The 25431-nt window shown below is 41.5% G+C and overlaps 1 protein-coding gene across 1 annotated transcript in view; it reads left to right on the forward strand.

Annotated features, from left to right (window-relative positions):
- Nucleotides 1-25431, forward strand: part of lamc3 (laminin, gamma 3) — a 171943-nt gene that overhangs the window by 100237 nt on the left and 46275 nt on the right. Inside the window, exon 10 of the mRNA XM_033646979.2 lies at nt 3436-3634. Coding sequence (XP_033502870.2) covers nt 3436-3634 — 199 coding nt within the window. The remainder of the gene's footprint in view (nt 1-3435; nt 3635-25431) is intronic.

Here is a 25431-nt window from a genome sequence, read left to right on the forward strand (position 1 = left end):
TTTTTTTTTTTTTTTTTTTTCAAAGCAAGCTGGAGTTGCTAGGATGCGGGGAGGGGGGTATGAGTCCTTAAGTCCATCACTCTGACAATTTTTGTAATAGCCTAGTACAAAATTAATTTACAAGACAGCACGACTGGAAGCCTGTTTATATTCGGCATGGAAACCTAGGCAATAAGCTAAGCTAATTAAATAAATATCTCGCCTTACTTCTGCACTTAAAAGAACTTGACTCAGACACAGCTTAAGACAGACAGCCATGCTCACAAGCAGTGGTGTAGTTGAGGGTAGGTGAAGTTATACATATATTACCCACTGCTTTTTCTGTCTGTTTACAGTAAATCAGCCAAAAAGCCACTGGAATATAAAGAACAGTTTACCCACTTCTTCCTCTGTACCCTACCCATTTACCTAATAGTATACATTAGGGATGTTCCTGGTGACTAATTTCCCTGTTGACTAAAAGAACATTTTAATTAGGACTAGCTGACTCATCTAAAAAGCAACTTCAGTTACGTATTGCTCCAGTTGAGTGATTATATGTCATTCTTTCTGACACAGCCTACATGCTACCTTATTTTCATTTTCTAAAATCAAGTACTGCCAAACCACGCTGGTTTTGTGAGAGACCACATCTCTCTTATTTCCCACCGTGCTGTTTTAAAACTCCGGTCTACTCGAGCATTACCATGGGGAGGGGAGCTGCTGTCTGACAGTTCTGTAGCTCCCACTAGTGGCGGGCGGCTGCATGACAGTTAAGCGGCCTTTTACATGAATAAAACACTAATTGAATTGACCAACTAATATTTCTGGTGTTGACTAGCAAGGGGGCGAATGATTAATCGCGCGCATCCCTAGTATATACACCCCATCTACTACCACTACACCACTTTTTATCACGTTTATCATAGCCTACACCTAGCATGGTTAGGGTGACAGAGGTCATGTGAAGAGAGGTGCATAAACACAGATTTAGGATCCATTTTTCTGCTCTCCTGATTGTTGGGAAATCAGTTAAAATGAGACAGCCCAAACTAAAACCAACAACTAATTCTAAGCCTCATAAAATGGTTAAATTATTATTATTATTATTATTATTATTATTATATTATATTATAGCACTTTTGGCATTATTAGTCGTACATCGTACATGGGGCAAAATTATCATGCAAATACAATAATTATCGTACATTTGGCAACACTGGCCAGTCTTTATGACGGCTCATCTTAATCATCATCCTTAATCATTGTCTGCCAAATCAAAAAATTTAAATAAAATCACTATAATTCTGTGTGCATTCTACAAACTTTTGTAACAATAAAGTTGGCTAAAAAATTTTAGGAGTGACGTGCCTTTGAAAACTGTAGACAGCACGTTACAGGAACTTAAAGAAATCCTATTTTTATATTTGAGCATGCAATTTTAACATTACAAGTTGTCTATTCAGTCTTTTATGTCTGTGTCTATATTTGCACTGGTATGAGTGGTGCCTTGTTGGACTCAGCGGTGTGTATTGATCTGTAATTTCATTTAGACCTCTCACCCACATTGGTTGTTTTTCCTCTGGTTAAGATGTTTAGATGTGAGAGGGCTCATTGAAGGCGTTCCTGTCTAATTGGTGATGGATTCAATCTAAGAGTCGTTTCTTTTCCAGACTGGCTGATTTCAATATGTATTGATCCTGAAACTACATTGAGCTCTGTGGCAGCTCATTTTACTTGAGAAGGCCTTTTGTCTTCACTGGCAGTGACTGGTGGTTGTTTAGCCACTCCCCCTGCTCCTGATTGGCTGTAATTATCTATTTCTATCGATTCTAAAGTCAAATTGACATGAATGATGCCTTATTGGCCTCGGAACAGAAAGTGCTATTGATTGGTCATGTAATTGAAGCCTTTCCTCTTCAATCATTGCCTGTTTTTTCATTTCCTACAAATACTGATAGCATAGTGCTGGATAATAAATATAAATAACGCAGTGTGTTAGGCTTCCTTTATTCGTGTATCCTCTCATTAAAACTGAATTGTTTTAACAGCTATTGAGGCAGGGTGTGTTGTTTCATGGAAGAATGTGAATAAAGCTCAACTTCTTGAGTTTGTTTTCTTGTTTGTGAAAGCTTGCAGCTTATTAGAAAAACGAAAGACACAGTAATGTGTCACGTGAACGCATGAAAAAAAAGTAACTCCTTTACATTGGAGCTGAACAACAAGCAAGTGTCGCTGCATAGTAGCTGGAAAGATACAGCAAGACTAGTAATATAACAATATAATATAATAAACCAAATGAATGATAGGTAGAGCAAATAGCATTATTCATTGGACCATGAAATGCATTAAATTATGAAAGAAGGAAAACAGTTTAGACTTAATTGAAATACTAATTGCATTGCTTTTTACTTTAAAATAAGTAATAATGTATTACTTTAACTAATTACTTTAACACATCACTGAGTAATGCATTACCGACAGCAGCCAAAAACATCAATTAGGGTGTCTAAAAGCGGAGCCTTACAAAAGCGTTACAGGTCAGATAAAAACACACCAAGAGTGGGCTGCAGATGTACAGAAGGGCCCGGCAGAGATGATAAAAGGGGGCTGTCGGTTGAGAAGATATCAAACGATCAGACAGTTGAATTGCTCCGAATGACGCCAGAGGCACCTCCCAAGCAAAATCACCCACTCAAGTCCTTAGCTTTCCCAACCCTCACAAGAGCTCAGGATGTACTTCACACACGATTACGCTCAAAAACAAGGTGGCAACCAAGCGTGCAACCTGTCAGTTTTGCCCACTCGCTCACCCAGAGCTGGTCAAGAATGGCAGCATGGTTGTTGTTTTTTTTTGTTTTGTTTTGTTTTTCTAAAAATTGGTATGATTTTTTCATTTTGAGAGCATAACTGGTGCAAGGCGTTCTACAATAGCATGTGTTGTTTACATCTTTCATATCCATAGTGAGGGACGGGAAGACTTTTGCCTATTTTTATATATCAAAAGTACAACTTGTGAGTGTTTTTCCTTTAGCTAGTTTTGGAGGTTGGTAGTGAAGAGGAGGGGGTTTGTCTAGTGGTGGCTAAGATCTTTGAAGTCCTGTTAATGTGCTATAATGAGCCAGAGATGAGAGGGTGGGTAATTACACATAGACTCCTGCAGTGCTCCATATGGGCTCAAAAAGCCTGTACCCCTCTGCCCTGACACGCACACACACACACACACACACACACACACACACACAGACTGAAAGAGATAAGAACAGACAGAATATTTTTTAAATATATACACAAAGATAAAGAGTAAGAGTAATTCAGATTCCACCACAACACATTTGCACAAACAAAAATCCATCTCTGTGTTTACTGCGTTGACGGCAGAGAGCTGACTGAGACTTCAATAATAAAGCTGACTCCACTCACCTCTCTAACATCCAACCTCTGCCCGCCCACTAGGGAAATTCCTGGGTCATCAAGTCTACAGCTACAGCCAGCTCCTCTCCATCACCTTCACCTCTGAGACCACCGCGCTGCTCCCCAACCACGTCACCTTGCTCCTCCAAGGCTCTGGAGTCACCCTGTCTGCTGACCTTTCACCCACACCAGTGCTTGACCATGACCCCAGCCTCACACCTCGGCACTCCTTCATTGTCAGGTACAAGGATGCAGCATGGGGCTGTCAGTTTGTTAGTCTGTGCACATGCTTTTTTTTTTTTTTATACTGTTGAACTTGAGTCTCTGTGGAAAATACCAAAGCGTTTGCCTCAATGTGTGCGTAAGAATGGTTGTCGGGATGTTTGTTTTTCTCTGCATCTATGCATGTCCCTGTTGCCTGCCTTGTTTCTTGTTACAATATATATAGAGTCCGCAGAGTACAGACTATCCAGGACACCCATGCACAGACTACAGCTCACCTACATTGACTGTGCTGTCATGGTCCCAGCAGAATGTCAGGATATGAATGTGGTGATGAGCCAGCTCCCCCATGCGCTGGCTGTCATGTAGATCTGGCAGGTACAGAGAGGCAGCATTGCATTTTCATTTTTACATTTTATACATTTAGCAGATGGTTTCACCTGGAGTGACTTGAAATGTGAGCAGAATTGTGTTGAATGACACAAAAGTCACCAAGAGTACAGAAAAAGTGACAGAAAGGGGGTCAAACTTACAAACTTAAAACAAATGTCAGCCAGGGATATAAAGTTGGGGGGCTATGGCCCCTTCCCCACTGCCTTTCCCGTGCTTTCAGTCCCCTTACTTGGACCATGCCCATTTTTTAATTTAGCCTTATCTCAGCTATACACCTGTAATTTTTTGTGACTCTATCTCTGTCCACAGACAGACAGACATAGTTCCTGCTACAACTGGTGTCACCAGGACCACAATATACCCTGATGACACACACACACACACACAAAGTGAAAACAATACCAGCCAGTGATGTTGTCATGGCTGGCAAAAAGTACAACAGATTTTGGCCTGATGATGGTACTCGAAGAAAAAATAAAGAAACCCCAAGGTTATAACAAACTGTGAACTAAATTTCATCCAATGGTTGTGAGACACTATTCAAAACCACAAATGTCAACCTCCTTGAGGCTTTGTGGTGACCATGAATAGCTGAACAAAATTTCGTACCAATCCATCAACTAGGTGGGGCATCAGTGGCTTAGTTGTAGAGCAGGCGCCTCATGTACAAGGCTGTTGCTGCAGCGGCCCGGGTTCGACTCCAGCCTGTGGCCCTTTGCTGCATGTCACTCCCTCTCTCTCTCTCCCCCTTTCACGCTCATCTGTCCTATCAATTAAAGGCTTGAAAATGCCCCAAAAAATATCTTTAAAAAAAAAAAAAAAAATCCATCAACTAGCTATTGAGGTTTTTCACTGACTGACCTGCTGGAAGCGCTATTTCTAGAGTCACCTAAGAATCACCAAAGCCTGTAAGACTCTTCCTCTAGGGACCTTGAATGTCTTTACCAAATTTTATGGCAATCCATCAGATTGTTGTCGAAACATTTCAGTCTGGACTAGAGCTTCGATTCTCTGCCCGGCCCGACCCGGCCCGCAGGGAGCCCCCCTCCCTCTGACGGGCCCAGGCCGGGCCTGGTCAGATATGATGTGTTTTTTTTGTTTTTTTTTTTTGTTTTTTAAAGCTATGATTTGATAATGTTATAGGCTATGTATTGTAGCGACCCTGCAGTAAATGTTCTGTTATAATGTCAATGATCTGTGAGTTAATGGCATGTTTGGGATTGAATGAGGTGCAGGGTGCGAGTGTGACGGGGATGAGGAGGGCTGTGTGAGTGCGCGTGCTGGTGTGTGTGTGAGCGAGCTGGAGGAGAGAGCAGGAGTGCACAGATGGAGTTACAGCTAAGTTGTTGTTTGTTGGTTGTTTTGGCGTGGTTACGGCCAACAGTAACCTGTAGGCCTACTGTTCAGTAATAAACGGTGGTTTAATTGCCGAATAACTGCGTCATCCTTTCCACACGTCCTGGCGGACCCTACAGTATTATGAAAAATAAAATTAAACCACACTTTGTATGACACATAGCCTAAAGTTACAACAAACTTAGGGCCGAATTCACAAAGAATGAACTGCGGCCGCTGATAGCACCTTGAATTGCACTTCATTTGTACCCGCAGTTTGCTCCGTCTTAACGTCCTAGTCACAAAGGATATTGCGCTAATGATATACCAGCGCAAACACGCCCACAAAGTTTGGCAGCTGAGTGCAGCGCCAAGAACACCGTGGCAGAACAATGGCAGACTTTGTTTGGCAAAGTACTGAATACTGTATACCCTCATATAGTGATGTCTGCTGGTGAGTCAGTCTAACAGTGTCGGATGGGTTGAGGCTGTGGAAGTCTGACCACTTTATCACTATTCTCTCTCACTTGTAGCTGTTTTTTCGTTATCTTTTCAATTTAATATGAATTATGGAACCATTTGTTCATGTTTGTTTCCCCCGTTTCGTAAAATAAATTATTGAAAGTTGCTTTTGAAGTGCGTGACAGAAGTGCGTTTTGAGAACGACCGCACCTGTTCAACGCATCAATATCTTTGGATGCCATTAAAGTAATAATGATTATAATAATAATGTCAAAATATTATTTACAGACTGATTTAACAGACGATCACTGCTGCCACGATCACTGGAAAGTCTGGGCGAGAGGCTTCCACAGAGGAGCGCCCAGTTTGCACCAGCTTTCTAAAGACGTTATTTACTTCACTCAAACTGCATGTGGCTATTAGCGCTGGTGTTAGTGAATTAGACATTGTTTATCAATAGGCTCATTTGCATAGAAATGGGCAATTTTTCCGCCAAATATATGCATAGGCTATTACCTTATTTAAATACGTGCAAATAACACCGGAGCACCGAGACACAATCTGCTTGGCAGCGCAGTTAGTGGAGCATTTCACCCTCTGCGCATGCTTTGTGAATTAGAAGGTATGTGTTTGCTCCATTTTTACCGGTTTAGCAGCCGCAAAAGCCACGCAATCCTTTTGTGAATTCGGCCCTCAGTTACAATGTTGCAACATTGTGCGCGCGCAGCTCTTCACCACCTGGATCCTAAAATAAACACCTGTTTTATTACATAATCATGCTTCCGTGTTGCGCCATTCATTAAGATCCTATGTTTCTGTCATTCAAATAACAAGACTTGTGGATACTCTAAATTATAACAGCCAACTTATTGAAAAATGTCGGTTTTAAATCAGGCTCGGGCCCATAATTACAGTTAATTGGACGGGCCGGGGCAGTCCCGGACATAATGTGCACGGGCTCGGGCGGGGTCGGGCTGGATTTTTTGGGCCCGATCTAAGCTCTAGTCTGGGCTAGGCTTGTGCCGATTTCCAGTTTAACCCGTTTGGTCCGGTAGAGCTCCACCCGGTTTAATTCACGTCAACCGGATAAACCGGGGGGGGGGGGGCTTTTCACATCAGCGTTGTGTCAAGGGACTATATTCAACTTATCTTGCATTGTAACATGCATTATGACAACTTAATAAGGTTTATGTATGTTTTTAAATGAAGTGGAGGAGCCTACAAGTGTTTTGTTTAGTTTGTCTCAGAGGCTCCGCAGACTGCGACTCCGCAGCTCCGCTCAGCTGTCTGCTGCAAGAGAGAGAGAAGTGTCCTTCTGCTTCTTCTTCTTCTGTAACCTTGTTACAGAAGAAGAAGAAGCATTACCGTCACCTAATGGATTGGAAGCGCATTACACCTATAATGGGCTTTTATTGGGAAAAATAGCTCCAATGCGACCCCCAGTGGTAAAATTAGGTATATAATTCGATATATCGGTTCGGTTAGATATTTGGCTTTAAATCAAACCAGTTGGAAAATTTTCAAACTGGCGCAAGCCTAGTCTGGACCAAAGCGATGGACTGATTGACCAACCATCTCGAGAGCCATGGCACTAGCATGACTGAAAACTGGCAAATATAAGTCCCAGTCCACATGTACAAAGTATTTTTAAAAAAGCATTTTTAAAAACAGGGTTTTTCCCTCCTTCATTCCCCCAAACAATCCGAAGTCCAAACAAACACTTTTAGAAAAAAAAATGTTTCCATCCCAATGAAAATGCAAAAACACAATTAAAACACTGTCAAGAGCATGCCAAACCAAAAGGCGGTGAAATAATCCTAAATCTAAAACCACACACAGAATAAGAAGAGACCTGGAGCCCTGACGCCTGTAGCATATTCTGACACCTCTGTTCCCCAATATAGTGGAAGCAAAACTCTATTCCTGTTTGCAAAGTTAGAAACAGCACTATTATGTATACTACTATTAGTAGCAGGTTGTACCCTGTATGGTGGCCTCAGGCACCAGAGTGTGAATGTATGTGTGAATGGGTGAATGTGACTCTGTGGTGTAAAAGCACTTTGAGTGGTCAGAAGACTAGAAAGGTACTATAAAAGTACAAGTCCATTTACCATTTACTGTTTTGGCTACGTCTGCCGTTGCACAAAATGTTGCTCTGTATGTGACACCTCACGAAGGAGATAACACACACTTTAACGTTACAAGCCAAACACTGTTTTCCCTCTCTACACATAAACACTGAAAACATTAACGAAAATCTTCACTGTCGATGGAGTTTTACAAAAGGTCTGCTAGACCACTAATATGGGGAAGTTTAGAGTGAGTGGAGGGAGGGTTATAAAAGGTACTTCTACAGCAGATGAACCTTGTAGGAGTCTGATGTTTTGACTGGAGTGGGGAGGTCACTCCTGTAGTAGGCTCCAGGAGGCAAAGGAGGGGGGTCCAGATTGGGAGGATGACCAGGTCATAGCAAGGAAAGGAGAGCTAAGTGGATTATAGCGACAGCATGCAGAGCATTAGATGGAGTATAGGGTGGGTCCATGGCCTAGAGGAACGGTTTTGTGGATAGTGGTCCCTTTGCAGCCTGATATGCCAACACCAGGGCTTGAAATTAGATGCAAGCAGACAAGCAGACAGACAACCAGTGAATAAAAATGTAACATTATTGACTTGATGAGGAAAAGAGGGCCATCGAAGGAACAAAGAAAAAATAGAATATAAATAGCATTATACTGGTCGCAGTTGTAAAGACATTAGGGATGTAAACAAAACTGATGAAGTTGATTTATTATACTTAAACTGTTATTTTTGAATGTTTTAAGGATGGGAGTTAATGCTTTAGTAATTCATTTTATTTAGGTTCATGGTTAATTATGTTGTGCTGTATTTTTACTGGCAGTTTAACTGTATAAATACTGTATATGGCCAAAAATGTGAAAATGACTATGAAAAAAATATGAGCATGAGTGAAACGAATTAAATATCAGTGCAATATATGTGTATAAAATTCAGCCTGTCCACATATTATCTAGACATGTACATAGGATATATCTATATACATTATTGCAGTAAAAACACCTCATAACATTTAAAAGAATGCAGGTTTGAATGAACACGTGAAGGTACAGAAAAGTGTGAAGTTACAGTCATATTATCATCAACTGTAGAGGTTTATTCGGCGAGCGTATTCCTAAAGGGAATTACAGTGTATGTATGTGTGCTCTTCAGGCTGTGCAAAGCTCTGCATATACTTCATGTGTCTAACATGGAGCTCCAGCCCATTCTCATTCCCAGGGTGTCAGATAGAGTCGGTTCCTCACACTCCTCAATGTGTGATATCAATACCAAAGGCACTTCTTTAGCGTCATTATACGATGCACTGAGCTTTCCACTAACTCTGAAACCCAACTGATATAGTATAAAGACTGAGAAAGTCCATGTAGGGTGAGAGGGAGGTGAGGTAGATGTCAAACAAAACCAGATTTTCACCCAGAAGACCGCAGGTTGTGTCCAGCATGAAACAAAAAAAACAATGTTGTTGCATTACGTAACAAACATACTTTAACCTGAAACATGATCTTTTTTCTCAACCAGCTGTATGTCTGTGAGCTGTGCGTCATAAAGATAACCTAAAGGTCGCCCTCTGCATTGCTAGAGGGGTGTGACAAAGCGTTGGTATTTGACGGCCTTGGAATGTGAACAGGTAGAGGCTTCATTTTATAAACATGAGGTGCATGAAGAGCCTCTTTGCCAGGCATTTGACTGAGGGATTTTCTATCTAATAGTCAATTCATATTTGATTTAAATATTTTGTCCACATTTTTTATCCATGAATCTCTGAGTGAAATCATCTCTGACCTGCTGCAGCATTTTGCTGTTAACGGTGGCAGTTTTAGATGTCTGAGTAGTTTCACTCACTCAGGTATAATGCATACTGTAGCCTCCCACACCAACATGCAAAAGCACACTTGTTCTTATAGTAATCAGATCACATTCATACATTTCCAGTAGCATATAAATATACATATAGATATAAACTCACAGAGCAATTTCATACAAATGGTTGTTTTTTTGTTTTTTTTTTCACAAGTATTTTGTGACAAGGTGTAACAATTCTTATTTAGACCTTGCAGGCAGGAATAGTTTGTATTGTAATTCGAGGGCAGCAGCACCTTTTTGAATACTGCAGCAATCAGAGTTCAGATATTGTTAGAAAGATAGCAGCAATCAAAATCAAGCTGCGACACAGTTCCTGTCACACAGAGCTGATGGTGTTTACATTACTCGTAGCTGGCAGTCTGCTGTTCTTGTTTTCCCTGTCTCTAGTGTTAGATTATATTAAGATGTACGCGCGTCAGTTGTAATCATTTGTTTGTGTTGTAGATAGTTGATAAGCATCTCTATTTGGAAACTGAGACTAAAGCAGATTGAGCTGTCTTATGCCAGCGTGCATTTTGTTTTTTTCCGGCATCATGCCCCGGTGTTTGTTTGTGTTGCTGTTTAAACAAGTCCGTGTTGAGACATTTGAATTTTTTTTTAGTATATTTCTTTATTCCAAGCTAACCCAAGAAGTTAAGTTAAATGTGCTGTAAGAAACTCTAGAGAAAGACAGTTGATTGTTAAGTCTCATTCCCAGGTTATTAAATACTTTTGGGGCGGTGGTTCATTCCACCTACCAACCCAATGCGCCAGTGTTTGACGACTTGGCAGTGAGACTAAACAATCAATGGTCTTGCTCCAAAGTTACATACAGCACCTTTAAAGGATAGATTGACATTTGTAGCCACCACTAACTCTTTGAATATACATTAAAGTTGGGCTGGGGTAAAAAATTTCACACCGGTTTGATATCAAGCTAAACACTGGATCAGACTGGCATACCAAATTTTAACACAAGGTGTTGCACTTGACTCAGCAGCCACTCTTGAGTGGAGTGATACCGTGTCCTAACAACAAACAAGCATTTGACATTGCGACCAGGGTACCCGCGGGGTCTTAAAAACTTGAAAAAGTCTTAAATTTGATAACCGTAAATTAAGGCCTTGAAAAGGTCTTAAATTTTGTTTACAAGTCTTAAATTTCATTCTCAAAGGTCTTAATTTTCCACTTTCTTATCTGCATGATACAGCTCAACAACATAACTGTATACTAAGTAAACTAACAAAAAAAAATCTTGGAACGTTGCGTTGTAAAATGATTTTTTTCTGCGACTTTATCGATCTCCGACATGAGGTGGCGTTCCAATGCACAGTTTCAACTAGGAGGTCGGAAAATCTTGATTTCCGAGTTTTCTAGAACGCAGCATTACGTTGGAGCGTGCACAGTCAGCCGCTGACCCACCGAGGTCGTCGCTCGCGCAGCAGCTTTGGGATGGGCAAGTGCAGATTTAATCCATCGTGGCTAAGTGACTCAAAATATGACTGGGTTCAGGCTGTACCAGGGAATGAGTGGGAGGCTCAGTGCAGCCTGTGCCGTAAAAAATTCAAGCTCGGCACAATGGGACATATGGCCTTGGAGTCGCACATGAAGAGTGCTAAACATTTAGCATGCTCAGCAGCTACACGGAGGCAGGCACCCATATCCCAGTTCTGCGCGGCAAACCCGACGCTAACCTCAACAGTCACCTCGGCTGCCAGCAGCACCGAGCCCACACAGCCAGGTAACATACGAGCTTTTTGTGGCTCGATGCCAACGCTTAAGGCAGAGGTGACGTGGACACTAAAGACGATATCGGACCACCACGCGAGCTCTTCAAAGTCATGTTCCCCGACTCAGAGATCGCGGCTACTTTCACATGTGGGAGCAACAAGACTGCCTATATTACTAAATTTGGTCTGGCCCCTTTCATCACCAAACAACTGACCGAGCAGGTCAATAAGGCGTCTGGCTTTGTGGTCATGCTTGACGAAAGTCTAAACAAAAGTACAAAAACTAAACAGCTGGACATTCATCTGCGCTACTGGGTTGGTGACCGCGTCCACTCAAGATATTTTGGCTCTGAGTTCATGGGCCATGCTATGGCGGTGGACCTGCTAAAACATTTCAAAGTAAGTCCATTTGTAATACTTTTGCACACAGGCGTGCGCACGCACACACTATTGTTTATTAAAATAAGTGATTGTTATTTGTCCCTGTGTTATGCTGTTATTCTTAGTTATTCTGACAGATTTTTTTTGCATTATTTCATAAATGTATGCCAGAATAAGTGCGAGGTTGGTCTTAAATTTCATTGGTTGTGGTCTTAAAAAGGTCTTAAAAAGTCTTAAATTTGAGTGGAAAAATCCTGGGGGGACCCTGTGCGACGCATTGCATGGACAGAGCTCTCTGTCCACACTGAATCCATTAAATATGCACTTCTGTGGGCGTCGGTGGCTTAGTGGATAGAGCAGGCGCCCCATGTACAAGGCTGTTGCTGCAGTGGCCTGGGTTCGAGTCCAGCCTTTGCTGCATGTTATCCCCTCTCACTCTTTTTCTCCCTTTCACGCTTGGCTGTCCTGTCCAACAAAGGCAATATGCCCCAAAAAATACCATAAAAAAAAAAAAACTGCACTTCTGCAGTGACAATCAAACAAACCACGTGTCTATAAGATGTATGCTCAAGATTGGCCTGGAGGCGTACCCACTTAAAATATGGCAGGAAGTAGCTATCTTATGCTTGTTCTTTTTAAAGCAGAAAACACATTTTATTACAATATTTACTGGAAATAACATACAATCTAGCCAACAGCAAGTAGTTTAGCTTGTTATTAGTGATGGTCATTTACCAGAATCTTTCAGCTCCCTGGCAATCTCCCTCCAACCAGCTGCCACTGTATTTGGTTTTTGGTAGTGAAATAAGAAGGCATCTTGTAATATTTCTCATGAACCTTCATGAATCAGCCATTCCTCATCTTTTGTGGTGCTTTGAAAGCGAGCAAAGGGAATAAATAGCAACAAGGCGTCTGACAAAAATTCAGGTTAAAGTGGCGCACCATGTCACGGCCAGTTAAGACATCCTTTTGTCTGCTTCAGATCCATATTTGACACAGTTTCCATATTGACACAGTTCTGGATAGACTTACTCTGCCATGTCACATGTCGTCATTAAAAAAAACAAAACACATGAACTTTGTAGTAAAGAAACACACCATGCGCCACTCTTTCCCCCTCTCACCTCTACTGAAATGTGATCCTCTTCATGTTGCCAGCCTTGGCTGGGCAGTAAATTGTTCTTAACCTGTCAGACACTAGTAGCTCAGTTAGTCCATTTATAAGCAATTATGTTAATCACATTGTTATATCTCTTGTTGCTAATGCAATACAAGTTGGATTTAGCACCATGATGTCATCAATACAGGTTGCTGATGAAGGCTAATTTTTAATTTGCCAAAATGTGCAATAATGTAAAATACAGGTTCAGACTGTTTGCATATAATCAAACTGGTTTGAGCTTGTACACCGAACAGACCCAAAAACAGATGAACTTATCTTGAGCTATTGTCTTCAGCCCAGTTACAAAATTTGCCTTTTCTTTCAAGATGTTCATCGTTTCTGCCTCACTAACATACCAAAAAGGCAGACTGTACTAGTACATGTAGTTCCTTCCTGAAGGGAACAGCCTACTCTCATCATCTGTGTTCTCAGACCAGTCCAATTTGTTGTTGATATTGACCCTCAGCTATATGTAGGACTGTTCCACCACCACTTTCTCTGCTTGAAATCCTCTACCAGCTCTTTCATCTCACATTACACTTCACTTGGTTCTCCTTGCAACAATTTCCTCTGGACTCCTGCAGGCCTTTTTTTCCCTTCTTGTCCTTCATGTTAAAGTGTCCAATCCGGAGGCGGGAGTGTCTGGGGCTGGAGAGGTGATCCCCGGTGTGACGGCCTGTAGGGAAGCGGGAGTGTAATCAGTCATACTGTTGTGGAGAGATCTCATGAGGTCCGTCAACTTCGGGGAGTGGGTGCAGCTGGCCGGGTCTCTACATTCAACCTGTTAAAAACAGACTTAAGTCATTCACACTATTTTTGTTCTCTTCCCCCACTTGGCCTGGCGTCTTGGAGCCAGTAATCCTTCTCATCCCACTCAGCACCTCCTTCACACTGTTTTGTTGCAATTTGTCTTCAATTCTGCCCCTGTGTTTCTATCTTTAATTCTCCTCCTCAGCACCCGCAGACCAACTTCGCTTCCTCCCTGTAGCCAGCCCTGGAAGGTCTCTTCTTCCCTAAGCAGGGATTTAATTTTCTTTGTTTTCCAGGGTTTGTTTAAAGAGAACTGCCGAAAACGGCAAACTGTTTAATGGCTTTGAAGGGTCGACATGGAAATTGACATGTTATGCAGCCAGGGAGCCCTGCATTGTCCTCTCTGTGCGCTCCACAGGGGTTGTTCCAGTCCATTAGTCCAAAACAGTCCTGTAGAGCCTCTACATACTTGTGGGATCACCCTCTTACAGTCTTGGTAACAATGGGCAGCAGGCTGTTGGTTGCCGCTGAAAGGAATCTGAAAAAACAGTGATGTGTTAAATTTTAAAGAAGCTGAAGAGAAGGAACAGAAGGTTACAGCATTCTGAGTAAGTTGTACTTTGCCTGGTGGGGAGCTGCACTAATTCAGATTAGGCTGATTAATATCATTCAAACCGACATTGCAATGTAATGGAATGCAGATTTCATATTGCAAAAGCTGTGATTTAAAAGTAATGCTTTTTTAATGTTGCATATTCTAACCAACCAGAGGGCCGGAAACAACTTGTGTGTGAGCTAATGCTCCATGTGACATATGCAAAGAGAGAGAGTAGATGAAAAAAACAATTTGTAAAATGTCACGCCATGCAGTCAGTTGAAAGGAATCCTTCACCCCCAAAATGACCATTTGTTTATCAATTACTCAACCCGTGTTACATTTAATTTGTTGGGGGAAAAACGAAAAACAAAACATTTTTCTCACATGCTCAGTACTACCCAGACAGCCCTCTCCAACGGGGAACTGATTGGAGAGCGAAACTTAATCCGTGCTCTCTCTTCAAAGCCAGACTACATGGACAAAAACAGTAATTCTACCTGAGCACAGAAGCTGCTCGACCACTGCCTCAGTAAGTTACTTCGTTTGTGTTATTGTTTGACTTTGGTGAATCCAGCCTAACCCTTTAAAACTTTTTTAAAACTATTTTTTTGGATTCTTCATTCACTGAAAAACGTTTTCTCCATATATTCAATGTTACATGGGGTGAATAATTGATACAACCTACAAATGGTCATTTGGGGGAAGAAGTATTCCTTTAAGTGCAATCCACATTTGCACATAAGCTATTACAGTGTAGCTCATTTGGGGAACAGCTCAGTGCATAGCAAGTGTGGCCACAGAAGAGGAGAAATTAGCAGTAAAGTTGTCAAGTGGTAGTATATGTACATTGTAGGTTTCAGTTTGTCTATGAATAAATGCTGCAGCTCATCAAGTCCAAGTGAAGTCCCATGTCTTGCTTTCCAACTGCTCAGTGATGTGAAGGGGCTGAACTTTGAGTTATCTAGATATTTTTAAAGTGGTTGAGCTATAGTTTTGTGTAATTTGTTTGTGTAACCGACTGGAGATCCGTAAGATACATATTTATTTTTTCATATATTAATGTTCTCAGGCCTTTTGTTCTGCAGTGCTTTATTGTTCTTTCTTGAGATGTTATTTCAGTGAAGACATTAAGATTATATTACATGCTTACAAGACTTGATGTTACAACATTCTACAGTGATTGAAGGTTATTACAGTTCAATTGCTGAATAAATATGTGGTATTCCTATCAATTTATGCATTGATTCATCTCATTCATAACATGTAGGTCTGGCCTCCATAAAACAGTAGTTTATATGCTGATTGTATCCAATGTTGCGTTGGTCATGCTATAGATAGATTTATGCTTGTGTATATTGAATAATACAGAAGATAAGTAACTTTAATAAAATTGCATAATGAATCTCAGTTGCGATATTATTATGCAAGATTATTTCCTAGTATCATTCAGCCCTAGTTCAGATGGGAGATGATTAAAGCATGAGCAAAGAGTTGGCCAGAATCCTCAGTGAGGAAAGGTCTGACTTTGTGGATGTTATAAAGAGTTAAGCTGCATGAATGTGTTTTGGTTGCAATGATGGGACTCACACCGCAGTTGGCTGTCTGGAATCACACTCCGATTGTTGGCAGTTTGGGCAGGAGTCAATATACTTGTACTGTTGTCTGTGTTGGTTGGAAAACAACATTTGACAAAGGACAGGTCAGTCTTGTTGAAATTGGTTTTAGTGTGGGTAAAAGAAGAGAAACCCACTTCAGCTTGAGTTTCAGGTGATTGGACAGAGGGACAGATTGTGTTACTGGCAAGGTGATGGTAGTACGATGTAATAGACCTCCTCCTGTCTCCTTCTGTATTAGCTAGGTATGCAGATATTTTCTGCATGTAAACAGTTTGTATGTGTTTAGCAATGCTGCTGCTTTCATTCTAGGGAATACTGGTCCATAAGCTGTAAGTTGGTCTACCTTTTTGGTCAAGACTATTTGATGATTGACCATGAAATTTTGTACAGACATTCATGGTCCCCAGAGGATAACTCCCAATGACTTTGGTGATTGCCTGACTTTTCCTCTAGTATGATGAGGTTTAGATCATTAGGCACACGGCAGGAACTTTGGGGTAATTTTACGGGGCTGGGGCCATTGATGCGTGTCTCCACCGCAGGAACCACCCCCGAAGGACAGAGTTCCGGAACTTTTACATGGGCTAAGCAAGTCCCTGCCTCGGAGTAGGTACCCAGAACGGCCCCGAAAAACTCCTGGGTGGGGCTTGGGGTTTACTTGGTGCTGATTGGATATACTCAAGGCGGGATGTGACGTCAACAGAAAGCAACAAAATAGCTGTTTGTTTTGTTTGTTCTTTGCCGCGTCGCCCCGGTCAAAATGGTCGTGCAACGATTACGTCACATCCAGATCCCGCTAACTTTACAGGAACCTTCCACCTACTCCACCCTCTCAGTGGAGACACGGTGGTTGAAAGAGCGGAGTAAGAGGAGATTTCTGTAAAGTTCCTGCCCCCCACATAGTACCAGGAACTTCTTCAGTGGAAACGGGCCTTATGTTTTCAGCGCTCGACAGTGTGAGCGTTTCACTCGCATTTGCGACTAAAAATAGGTTTGTGCGAACTGTAAAAAATATTTAGGGGCACATGTGCGCATAAAAAAATCAGCCGAAGCAGCCTATATTTTTGTCAATAAAAAAATATGATAATCTAACCGCAAATATTGGAGGAACTCCAGCCGCTTTCCTGCTTCCCTCTTCCCCGTGTGACACGGTTATGGGTGGTTTTCCAAGCCACTGTCGGCACAATGAATATAAGTCCCACTGTCGGCAGCGTGGAAATAAGTCAAAGTGTGGAGGAGATGGACCGGGTTAAGCGGCGGACCTCCGGGAAGCCCTCTCCCCGCAGTTAGGGACCGTTCTCCACAGCCAGGCTGTTGGCTGGGTGGGAATAAGTCCAAGTGTGGCGGAGAAGAAGGACCGGGAAAAGCAGCGGACCTCCGGGGAAGCCTGCTCCATTCTCCCCGCTGTTAGGGACCGTTCTCCACGGCCAGGCTGTCGGCTGGGTGGGAATAAGTCAAAGTGTGGCGGAGAAGAAGGACCGGGAAAAGCAGCGGACCTCCGGGGAAGCCTGCTTCGTTCTCCCCGCAGTAGGGACCGTTCGCCACGGTACCGCTGCTGGGCAGGGTGGAAATAAGTCCTGCAGAGTTTCAGAGGACCTGGAGAATGATTTAGGATAGTAATAACATTATATAAGATAATCATATTGCAAAGATAATATATAAGATAATAACATTAAAGACAAAATTAAATTGCAATACTTTTTCAAAACTTGATGATTTTACCTGATTTTTTCTGTACATTTTGTATACAAATTCATTAAATAATTTTGCTTGTAAATGTCTATTTGCATCACGTTTATTACGGAAAACACATTATTTGATCAATTTACATTGTGCCCCTAAAGTTCTTTGTGCGCTCCTTACTTTTTCAACTTAGGAGCACATGTGCTCCTTGGGAACAAGTTAGCGTCAAACCCTGGTTTTTGAGACGTCTCTTTGATGTATTGCCATGAAATTTGGTACAGACATTCAAGTTCCCCACATGTCTGTAGGTTTTCAAACCTCTTTGACTAGTTTAAATGAAATATCACATAGCTACATTTTATTCACCAGGTATTTCCACATAAATGGTCATGAGCCACTGATAACACTCAAACTGGACTGTAGATAAAGCCAGTGCAAGGTGAAACCATACATAAACCTCAATGTTTGTTCTTTGCTTTATAAAGTACTTACCATTAACTAGTGCTGCACGATTAATCTAATCGCAGTCGCGATGTCAGGCTGTGCGATTACATAACCGCATAAAAGGCTGCGATTTGCAATATAATGTAAATAAATGTTAACGTGTGTGCCTGTGAACGTGACTACCTCTCCTGTAGTGTGTGGAGTTTGTTGACATCACGCCCACAAGCTATCCTGGTGTGTGCAGCCGGCGTGCAGCAGTGACCAACACATACACTGAAGAAGAGCATGAGCACGACCATGAACAGGCTGAGTTGGTGGCGAAAAAAACGCAACGTCTATTACATTGGATTCAGGTACGGCGATGTTGGACAGAAAGACGTGCTGTGTAAAAGTTCAAAAGTTAAAGTCGCCACGTCCCGCGGCAGCACGACCAATCTATATCAACACTTGAGACACCACAGGGAAAAGTAGGAAGAGTGCATGTGAGAGAAAGCCAAGCCGTGTAACGTTAAAGACAAAGAGAGAACTGAAAGCCGCCAGAGCCTCATAAAACAACATCCAAGCACAGTTAAGCAAACGTTTGTAAGTGTCACAGGGAAATCATGGACTCCATAACAAATGAAAAATTGAGCAATTTTGCTCGGTTTCGGCCCACTTGACATGCTGCTGTGTTGTGCTATGGCGTGCTGGAATTTGTCATTTACGTGACAACGCCTGAACGCAACACAGGCTTGCTCCGCTGTGTGTACATTTCCGTGCTCAGTCTGTAGATGGTCATTGACACACTGTCTGTCCATAACAATAACTACGTCAGCTCAGTGCCCCCCTGATATAATGTAGGGAAACACTGAATCAAGCAAAAAGACTCATGATACCATTTATTTATTATATCGTATTGTAATTATATTGTAATCTCAAAACGCGATATTGTCGACCATAATCGCAATCGCACATTTTTATCAAATCGTGCAGCACTACCATTAACCTAGTACACTGTTTGCCACTTGGACATCAAGTCTTAAACCTGTAATTGTTGGTTTGTTTGTTTTTTTTTTCTTCAGCAGAAACAAGCTGCAAGCAAAACATTAACATTGGCATATTAATCACCCTTTATTCTCGTTTGGTGAACTTGGTAGCACACATTTTACACATCCAGCAGATACAGAGCAACATCAGCATCCCTGTGTCTTTTCATCTGATGAATGGACTGTAAGTCTAATATTCACTTTTCTTTAAGTGTCCTCTAACTCCTGAGGGGAATATTGTTGTGGAATAAAGACAGGATACATACACACACACACGCACATAGGATTTGACATTTGAAGGTTTACTTGCGAGACAGCCAAAGAATTGGTACATCAGGACAATTTATAGTGTCTGACAAACAAGCATTATCAGTTGACACACCCACCGTAGGACCTTCCCAGCACCAAATAGCAGATAAACAAAGTTAGTAGTCAAATAGCCAGATATTATAGCATAAATAACCTGACATAAACTCTTTTAGTGTAAATGACCAGATGACCAGAAGCCAGATGACCTCACATGACCCTGATCAAATTTGGATGGGCGAGCAGAAGCAGCTGTTCCAAGAACCGGTTATCTAAATAACAGAAAAGAGCAGCTTAAAGGGAAATTTCGGTTTATTTCAACTTGTCTCCTATCGTCCTAAATTTGTTTCAAGTGACTAGTGACATAAAAATAATAGTTAGCATGTTAGCCGTTAGCCTAGATACAGCCGGGGCGCATAGTAGCGTCAGACCTGTTAAAGTGAACGGGCAACCTTCAAGTGCAAAGTTAGTCCACTAAACAAGTTTTTTTTCCACAAAGACCGCCTCATATCATTAGGATAAATGTCAGAGAACATACAGAAAATGACATGTAAACGTGTTGTCTTACCTTAGCGGTGTGGTGCCATGTTTGTTTACCATCTAGCTCTGCTTTCCAAAGCGCGGCCGAAATATATCTTGCGAGCTCTAGATAAAGCCCAGCTGGATATTACTCCAGGTGGAGGTGTCTCGTCCTCGGTCACATCCAGACCTTGAAAATAAGGCTGCAACCGGTCCCATTCCTTGCAACAGAGGCATTCCTCTTCTGTGGGCACTGGGGCACAGCATTCACAGGTACACCACCAATCTCCAGAGCTACGCAGCCTTGCAGCAGCTATTCCTCCTCTCTCATCCTCTACCTGTTGCGCCTCTCTCTCTCTCTCTCTCTCTCTCTCTCTCTCTCTCTCTCTCTCTCTCCTCCGTTCTTCAGTTTTATGAAGCTCTTCGTCAGTGTATTCTGGCTCAAATAAATAAGGGCGGCCATCAAACTCTGCAATCAGATTCCTCCTCCACAAAGTTGAAGTCTGGCAAAAAGTCAGCCATTATTCTATAAATCTTTCATAAAATAAATTAATGAACTTTTCAGGCTACTGTCCGGTTCCGCCTTCCAGCTGTTGCTGCTTGTTCTCGCGAGATGTCAGACACGGTATGAGATCGCTGCTTGTTGTTGCAATATTTCTGCTGCGCTTTGGAAAGCAGAGCTAGATGGTAAACAAACATGGCACCACACCGGTAAGGTAAGACAACACGTTTACATGTCATTTTCTATATGTTCTCTGACATTTATCCTAACGATATGAGGCGGTCTTTGTGGAAAAAAAGCTTGTTTAGTGGACTAACTTTGCACTTGAAGGTTGCCCGTTCACTTACGTTTTAACAGGTCTGACGCTACTATGCGCCCCAGCTGTATCTAGGCTAACGGCTAACATGCTAACTATTATTTTTATGTCACTAGTCACTTGAAACAAATTTAGGACGATAGGAGACAGGTTGAAATAAACTGAAATTTCCCTTTAAGCTGCTCTTTCCTGTTATTCAGATAACCAGTTCTTGGAACAGCTGCTTCTGCTCACCCATCCAAATTTGATCAGGATCATGTGAGGTCATCTGGCTTCTGGTCATCTGGTCATTTACACTAAAAGAGTTTATGTCAGGTTATTTATGCTATAATATCTGGCTATTTGGCTACTAACTTTGTTTATCTGCTATTTGGTGCTGGGCAGGTCCTATGGTGGGTTTTTAAGAGCTGGATGCTGTAGTTGTAAACAACAGTATTGATTTTAAATGAAACAAATGACAGTTTTACCACTGTTTTTATACTTTGTTAAACACACCCCCAAATAGAAAATGCACATTTTTCTCTTACCTTTAGTGCTGTTTATCAGTCTAGATTGTTTTGGTGTGAGTTGCTAACTAATAACTGGAGATATCAGTTGTAGAGATGTCTACCTTATTTGGAATATAAAGGAACTAGATGGCGCTTGGCTTGTGGTGCTCAAAGTGCCAAAAAAAAACTGTTTGAAAAACTCAATAGCAATGTTTCTTTACAGAAATCATGACCCGGTTATCTCAAACACTCTGCAACTCACACCAAAACAATCAAGATTGACAAATAGTACTGCAGGTTAGAGAAAACATGTATTTTTGATTTCGGGGTGAACTGTTCCTTTTCATGCCACCTTCCTAATGATAAACTTGAAAATTATTGACTTAACAAGTTGACAAGGAGCCCTTGAATGCTATAATCTTATTATAGGCCAGAGGCACAGGTTCAGTCTGGTCTTTCAAGTCAAGAAGGACACATCTTCTATGCTTGCTCCATCAGAGGATCCTGCCTCTGAACTGGGACACAGCTCTTTTCATACCCTCCAATATTTCCATGCCTCTCTCTGGTGTCTGCGCACTAGTAATGAGTTTCCCCTTAGCACTAAGAGCCCTGGCTAAAGAAGCACTTTGGTTCCCTTTCTGAAATGCACTGGAGCTTGGGGGACAGAGAGACTGTCATTAAGTGTTCCTCTCTGGAGAGGTTCTCCACAGATCTCATTACACTTCTCAGGTAAATGCACAGATGCACTTCACTACGTACTCCAGTATATCGTTCCCTCCCTACTCCCTCTGTCTCTTTCTGCCTCTCCCTGTCACACACGCACACACACATTCAAACATGTCAAGAATTTCTGCAAGTTTAAGCTTTCACACAAACACATCAATCCATGTGGCCATCTGCCAGTGTGATTTGCAACAGTCCGATGCAAAAATAATCATGTTTCGAAAATGGGAACGTGCGTGCTTCCAAGTGTTTCCCTAAAGGCATGTGAAGGCATACATAAACATGAGCAGAAACACACACACTCCACATCTCTGTTGACTGACAGCATCTGCATTCATAGCTGGTAAATATGTTAACCTGTTAAGTGGCTGCGTGTTCCCACCTGCTGCAAAGATCATTTTAAAATCAGATGAAGGAAAAATATATGGAAGCGTGGGGATTGGAGCGGAGAGGATTGATGAGAGGAGGAGGTGAATGGCTTATATAAGGTAGCATCCACTCTTCTCTCTGATGTTGCCTCTGTTCACTTTCTGTTCCCTTGAAACCAGTAGGCGGGGAGGTTTTATTGCCTTGCTTGTAGCTGTGTGTGTACGTCTGCAGCATGTAAGCATAATATTTATGCCATAAGGAACTGCTCGGATGCTCTGCCACTTTTTCTTCTTTTTTTTCTTTTTACAATCAACTGATAAATGCTCTACATAAGGTGATCAGCTGTTCACTGTTTTCCCTGGCAAAAGAAGTGTTTCAGGAAACTGCTCATGAATGGCTTTAAAAGGTATGAGCCAATTTGCAGGAGTCAGCATAGCTCTTGTAGTAATGCCGGCATGTGGTCCATCTGGCACTGAGCTCATTTCTGTCATGTTTTCAAAATTCACTGACTTTGATCATAGATCACGGCCAGCTAAATATATTGAATGGAAGGCTCATTGCTGCCAAAATGAAATAAATTGCCATAGGTGACTGGGCAGAACAAGAAAACATGGAATTATGTGCCTGGGTAAATGTATGATTCCAACACAGTCTCACCCCCAACAATGCACCCTTCGGCCGTGGACGAGCTGCACCAGGTAGAGGCATTCTTTGACACTCAATGCAACTGCTCTAGTGAACAGCAATAAAGTTTTTATAGAGTGGACAAAAGGGAAGGTGGATGGGTTGAACAAACTCTGGACTTTTACCAGTTTGTGTCTCATTTGAAACCAAAATGAATTGAGGTTTTTTAATAGCAACATTCTGTGCTAGTTACATAGCATACTAGTGACGTATGTCTGTTGACATTACATTAGTAACAAACATACTTATTTTAAGCCAAGCCCTGATGTTTTTTTTTTTTTTCTAAATCCAACCACCTGCCTTTGTTGCCTAAAGCTCAGGAAGTAAACCTAAAAATATAGGGTTTTTTTCACTTATGTACTTTATTTCGAAAAGACAACATATGCATTTAACAAGCTGACACTGTTCATTTCCTGTGTTTTTGAAAAAACACAATGCATGTAACAAACATAAATTGACATGCCATCCCCAGCATCCAACACTGATGCTGGAGCTGTACCTCGAGAGTTGACGTTAAGGGCCACTGGCCAAGCAGCTGTGTTTGACAAGTCGGAAGTGACAATGTATTGTATTTGTGATTTATTAACCATTACAGTCCCTGGCCAAAAACTCAGTTCTTGTCTCATTTGAATTTAGAATAACTTTTTCAGTATAACAAAGGCTGTTTGAACATTTGATGGGAAAAAATACATTCCAGATTTATACATTACCGACAAGGCTCTTTTTTGGGCCCCCTATGATTTATGATTTACTTTGTATCTCTTGGTCATATGTTTAGAAAATTTGGCATCCAATTTCAGCTGCTATGCTGATGACACCCAGCTCTATCTGTCCACCACACCTACTCCCAATCTTCCTGCCAATTTCCTTTTGTGACTGCTTACTGGAAATTAAATTGTGGTTCTCATTCAACTTTCTCAACCTTAATAATGATAAAACTGAGGTTCTCCTTGTAGGTACTAAATCTACATTGGAATTGTCAACGGCCAGAGAAAATTAATTGTATAAAAAAGTCAGGTTTAGCCATGGTTCTCCCTTCCCCCCAGGTTAAGAATATGGGTGCAGGGTTTCCCTTACATTCATTTATTTGTGGCAGCCCACCACAATATCAACATCTCATGCCACATATTGATTTTCTATTTTTGGAGCTGGACTGTTCGTGAGGTGCACTGTTCGACTGCTGTTTGGTTATTCATTGCATCACATTGTGGGGCGCAGAGCATACTCTGTGCAATGGTTACAAATGGAGCAGCAGAGCACCAAGCGCAATTAAAGAGAAACTGGAAACGGTTCAATGTGCTGGTTCTGAAAATTTGCTTTCACTTGCCTCTGCAGCAGCTGCTCCTCTCATCCATTGATCTGTTCTGATCAGCCCTGACCTGATCAATTATCAACTCCACTAACCAAACTCCACAAATTGCTGCTGAGGAAAAATACAAAAAAGAAAAGAAAAAGAAAGTTTGCAGATCCCTGTCTTTGGTCTTTCTCTCAAGTGGCTTTACAAACTTGAGTTGGTCCAGAATTCAGCTGCCCAAACTTTCACCATAGATCTTATCACTCCTGTTCTTCAGGAACTTCACTGGCTTCCTGTAAGATACCGTATCGATTTTAAGATCTTGCTTCTCACCTTTTAGACCCTTCATACCCTCACCCCTTTGTATCTTTCTGAGCTCCTTGATATCAACACACACTCCTGTACTCTCAGATTCTCTTCTGCCATCCAACTCACTTCACCCTCTGCCTGCTTGACTACCATAGGGTCTACAGCCTTCAGCCGTTCTGCCCCCGCCTTTGGAAATCTCTCCCAGAAGACATCCACAATATTGATTCTGTTTCCACCTTCAAATCCCATCGGAAAACACGCCTTTTAAAGCCGGTATATTCAGTCTGACTCAAATGGTGACAAACACATTGTGTTTTGCACAGATAATGACTTTATGGTGATAATCATACCTCATTATACTATTATACTATACCTCATTTTTATGACTAAATTTTATACCCAGTATTTTATTTATGAATCTTGTATATTTCTGCTTTGTTTGATTTTATGATGTCTGGACACATTGCTGCTTTTTTGTTTTGTTTTGGGTTTTTTTAACTGTGTCTTGTTAGCTGTCCATGAGTGCTTTGAAAGGTGCCTATAAATAAACTGCATTGTTATTGTTGATACACGCATACTGTATATGTAGACTTTAGGTTCGCATAAAAAAAATGCTGTTACAATATTATTTTTTATTTTATTATATATTCTAATTTTATTAGAATTCTGAAAGTGTCAAATGTGATAGCTCAATTCAGATCAGTAATGCATCTCCACATTTGATAGCTAAAAAGCCACTGGAAGACATAGTGATGGCAAAGTCAGCTTATATACTATGTCACTTTAGAAACATTAATGATATGTATGAA

The sequence above is a fragment of the Epinephelus lanceolatus genome, chromosome 19 (assembly GCF_041903045.1).
Source record: "Epinephelus lanceolatus isolate andai-2023 chromosome 19, ASM4190304v1, whole genome shotgun sequence".
Taxonomy (NCBI): domain Eukaryota; kingdom Metazoa; phylum Chordata; class Actinopteri; order Perciformes; family Serranidae; genus Epinephelus; species Epinephelus lanceolatus.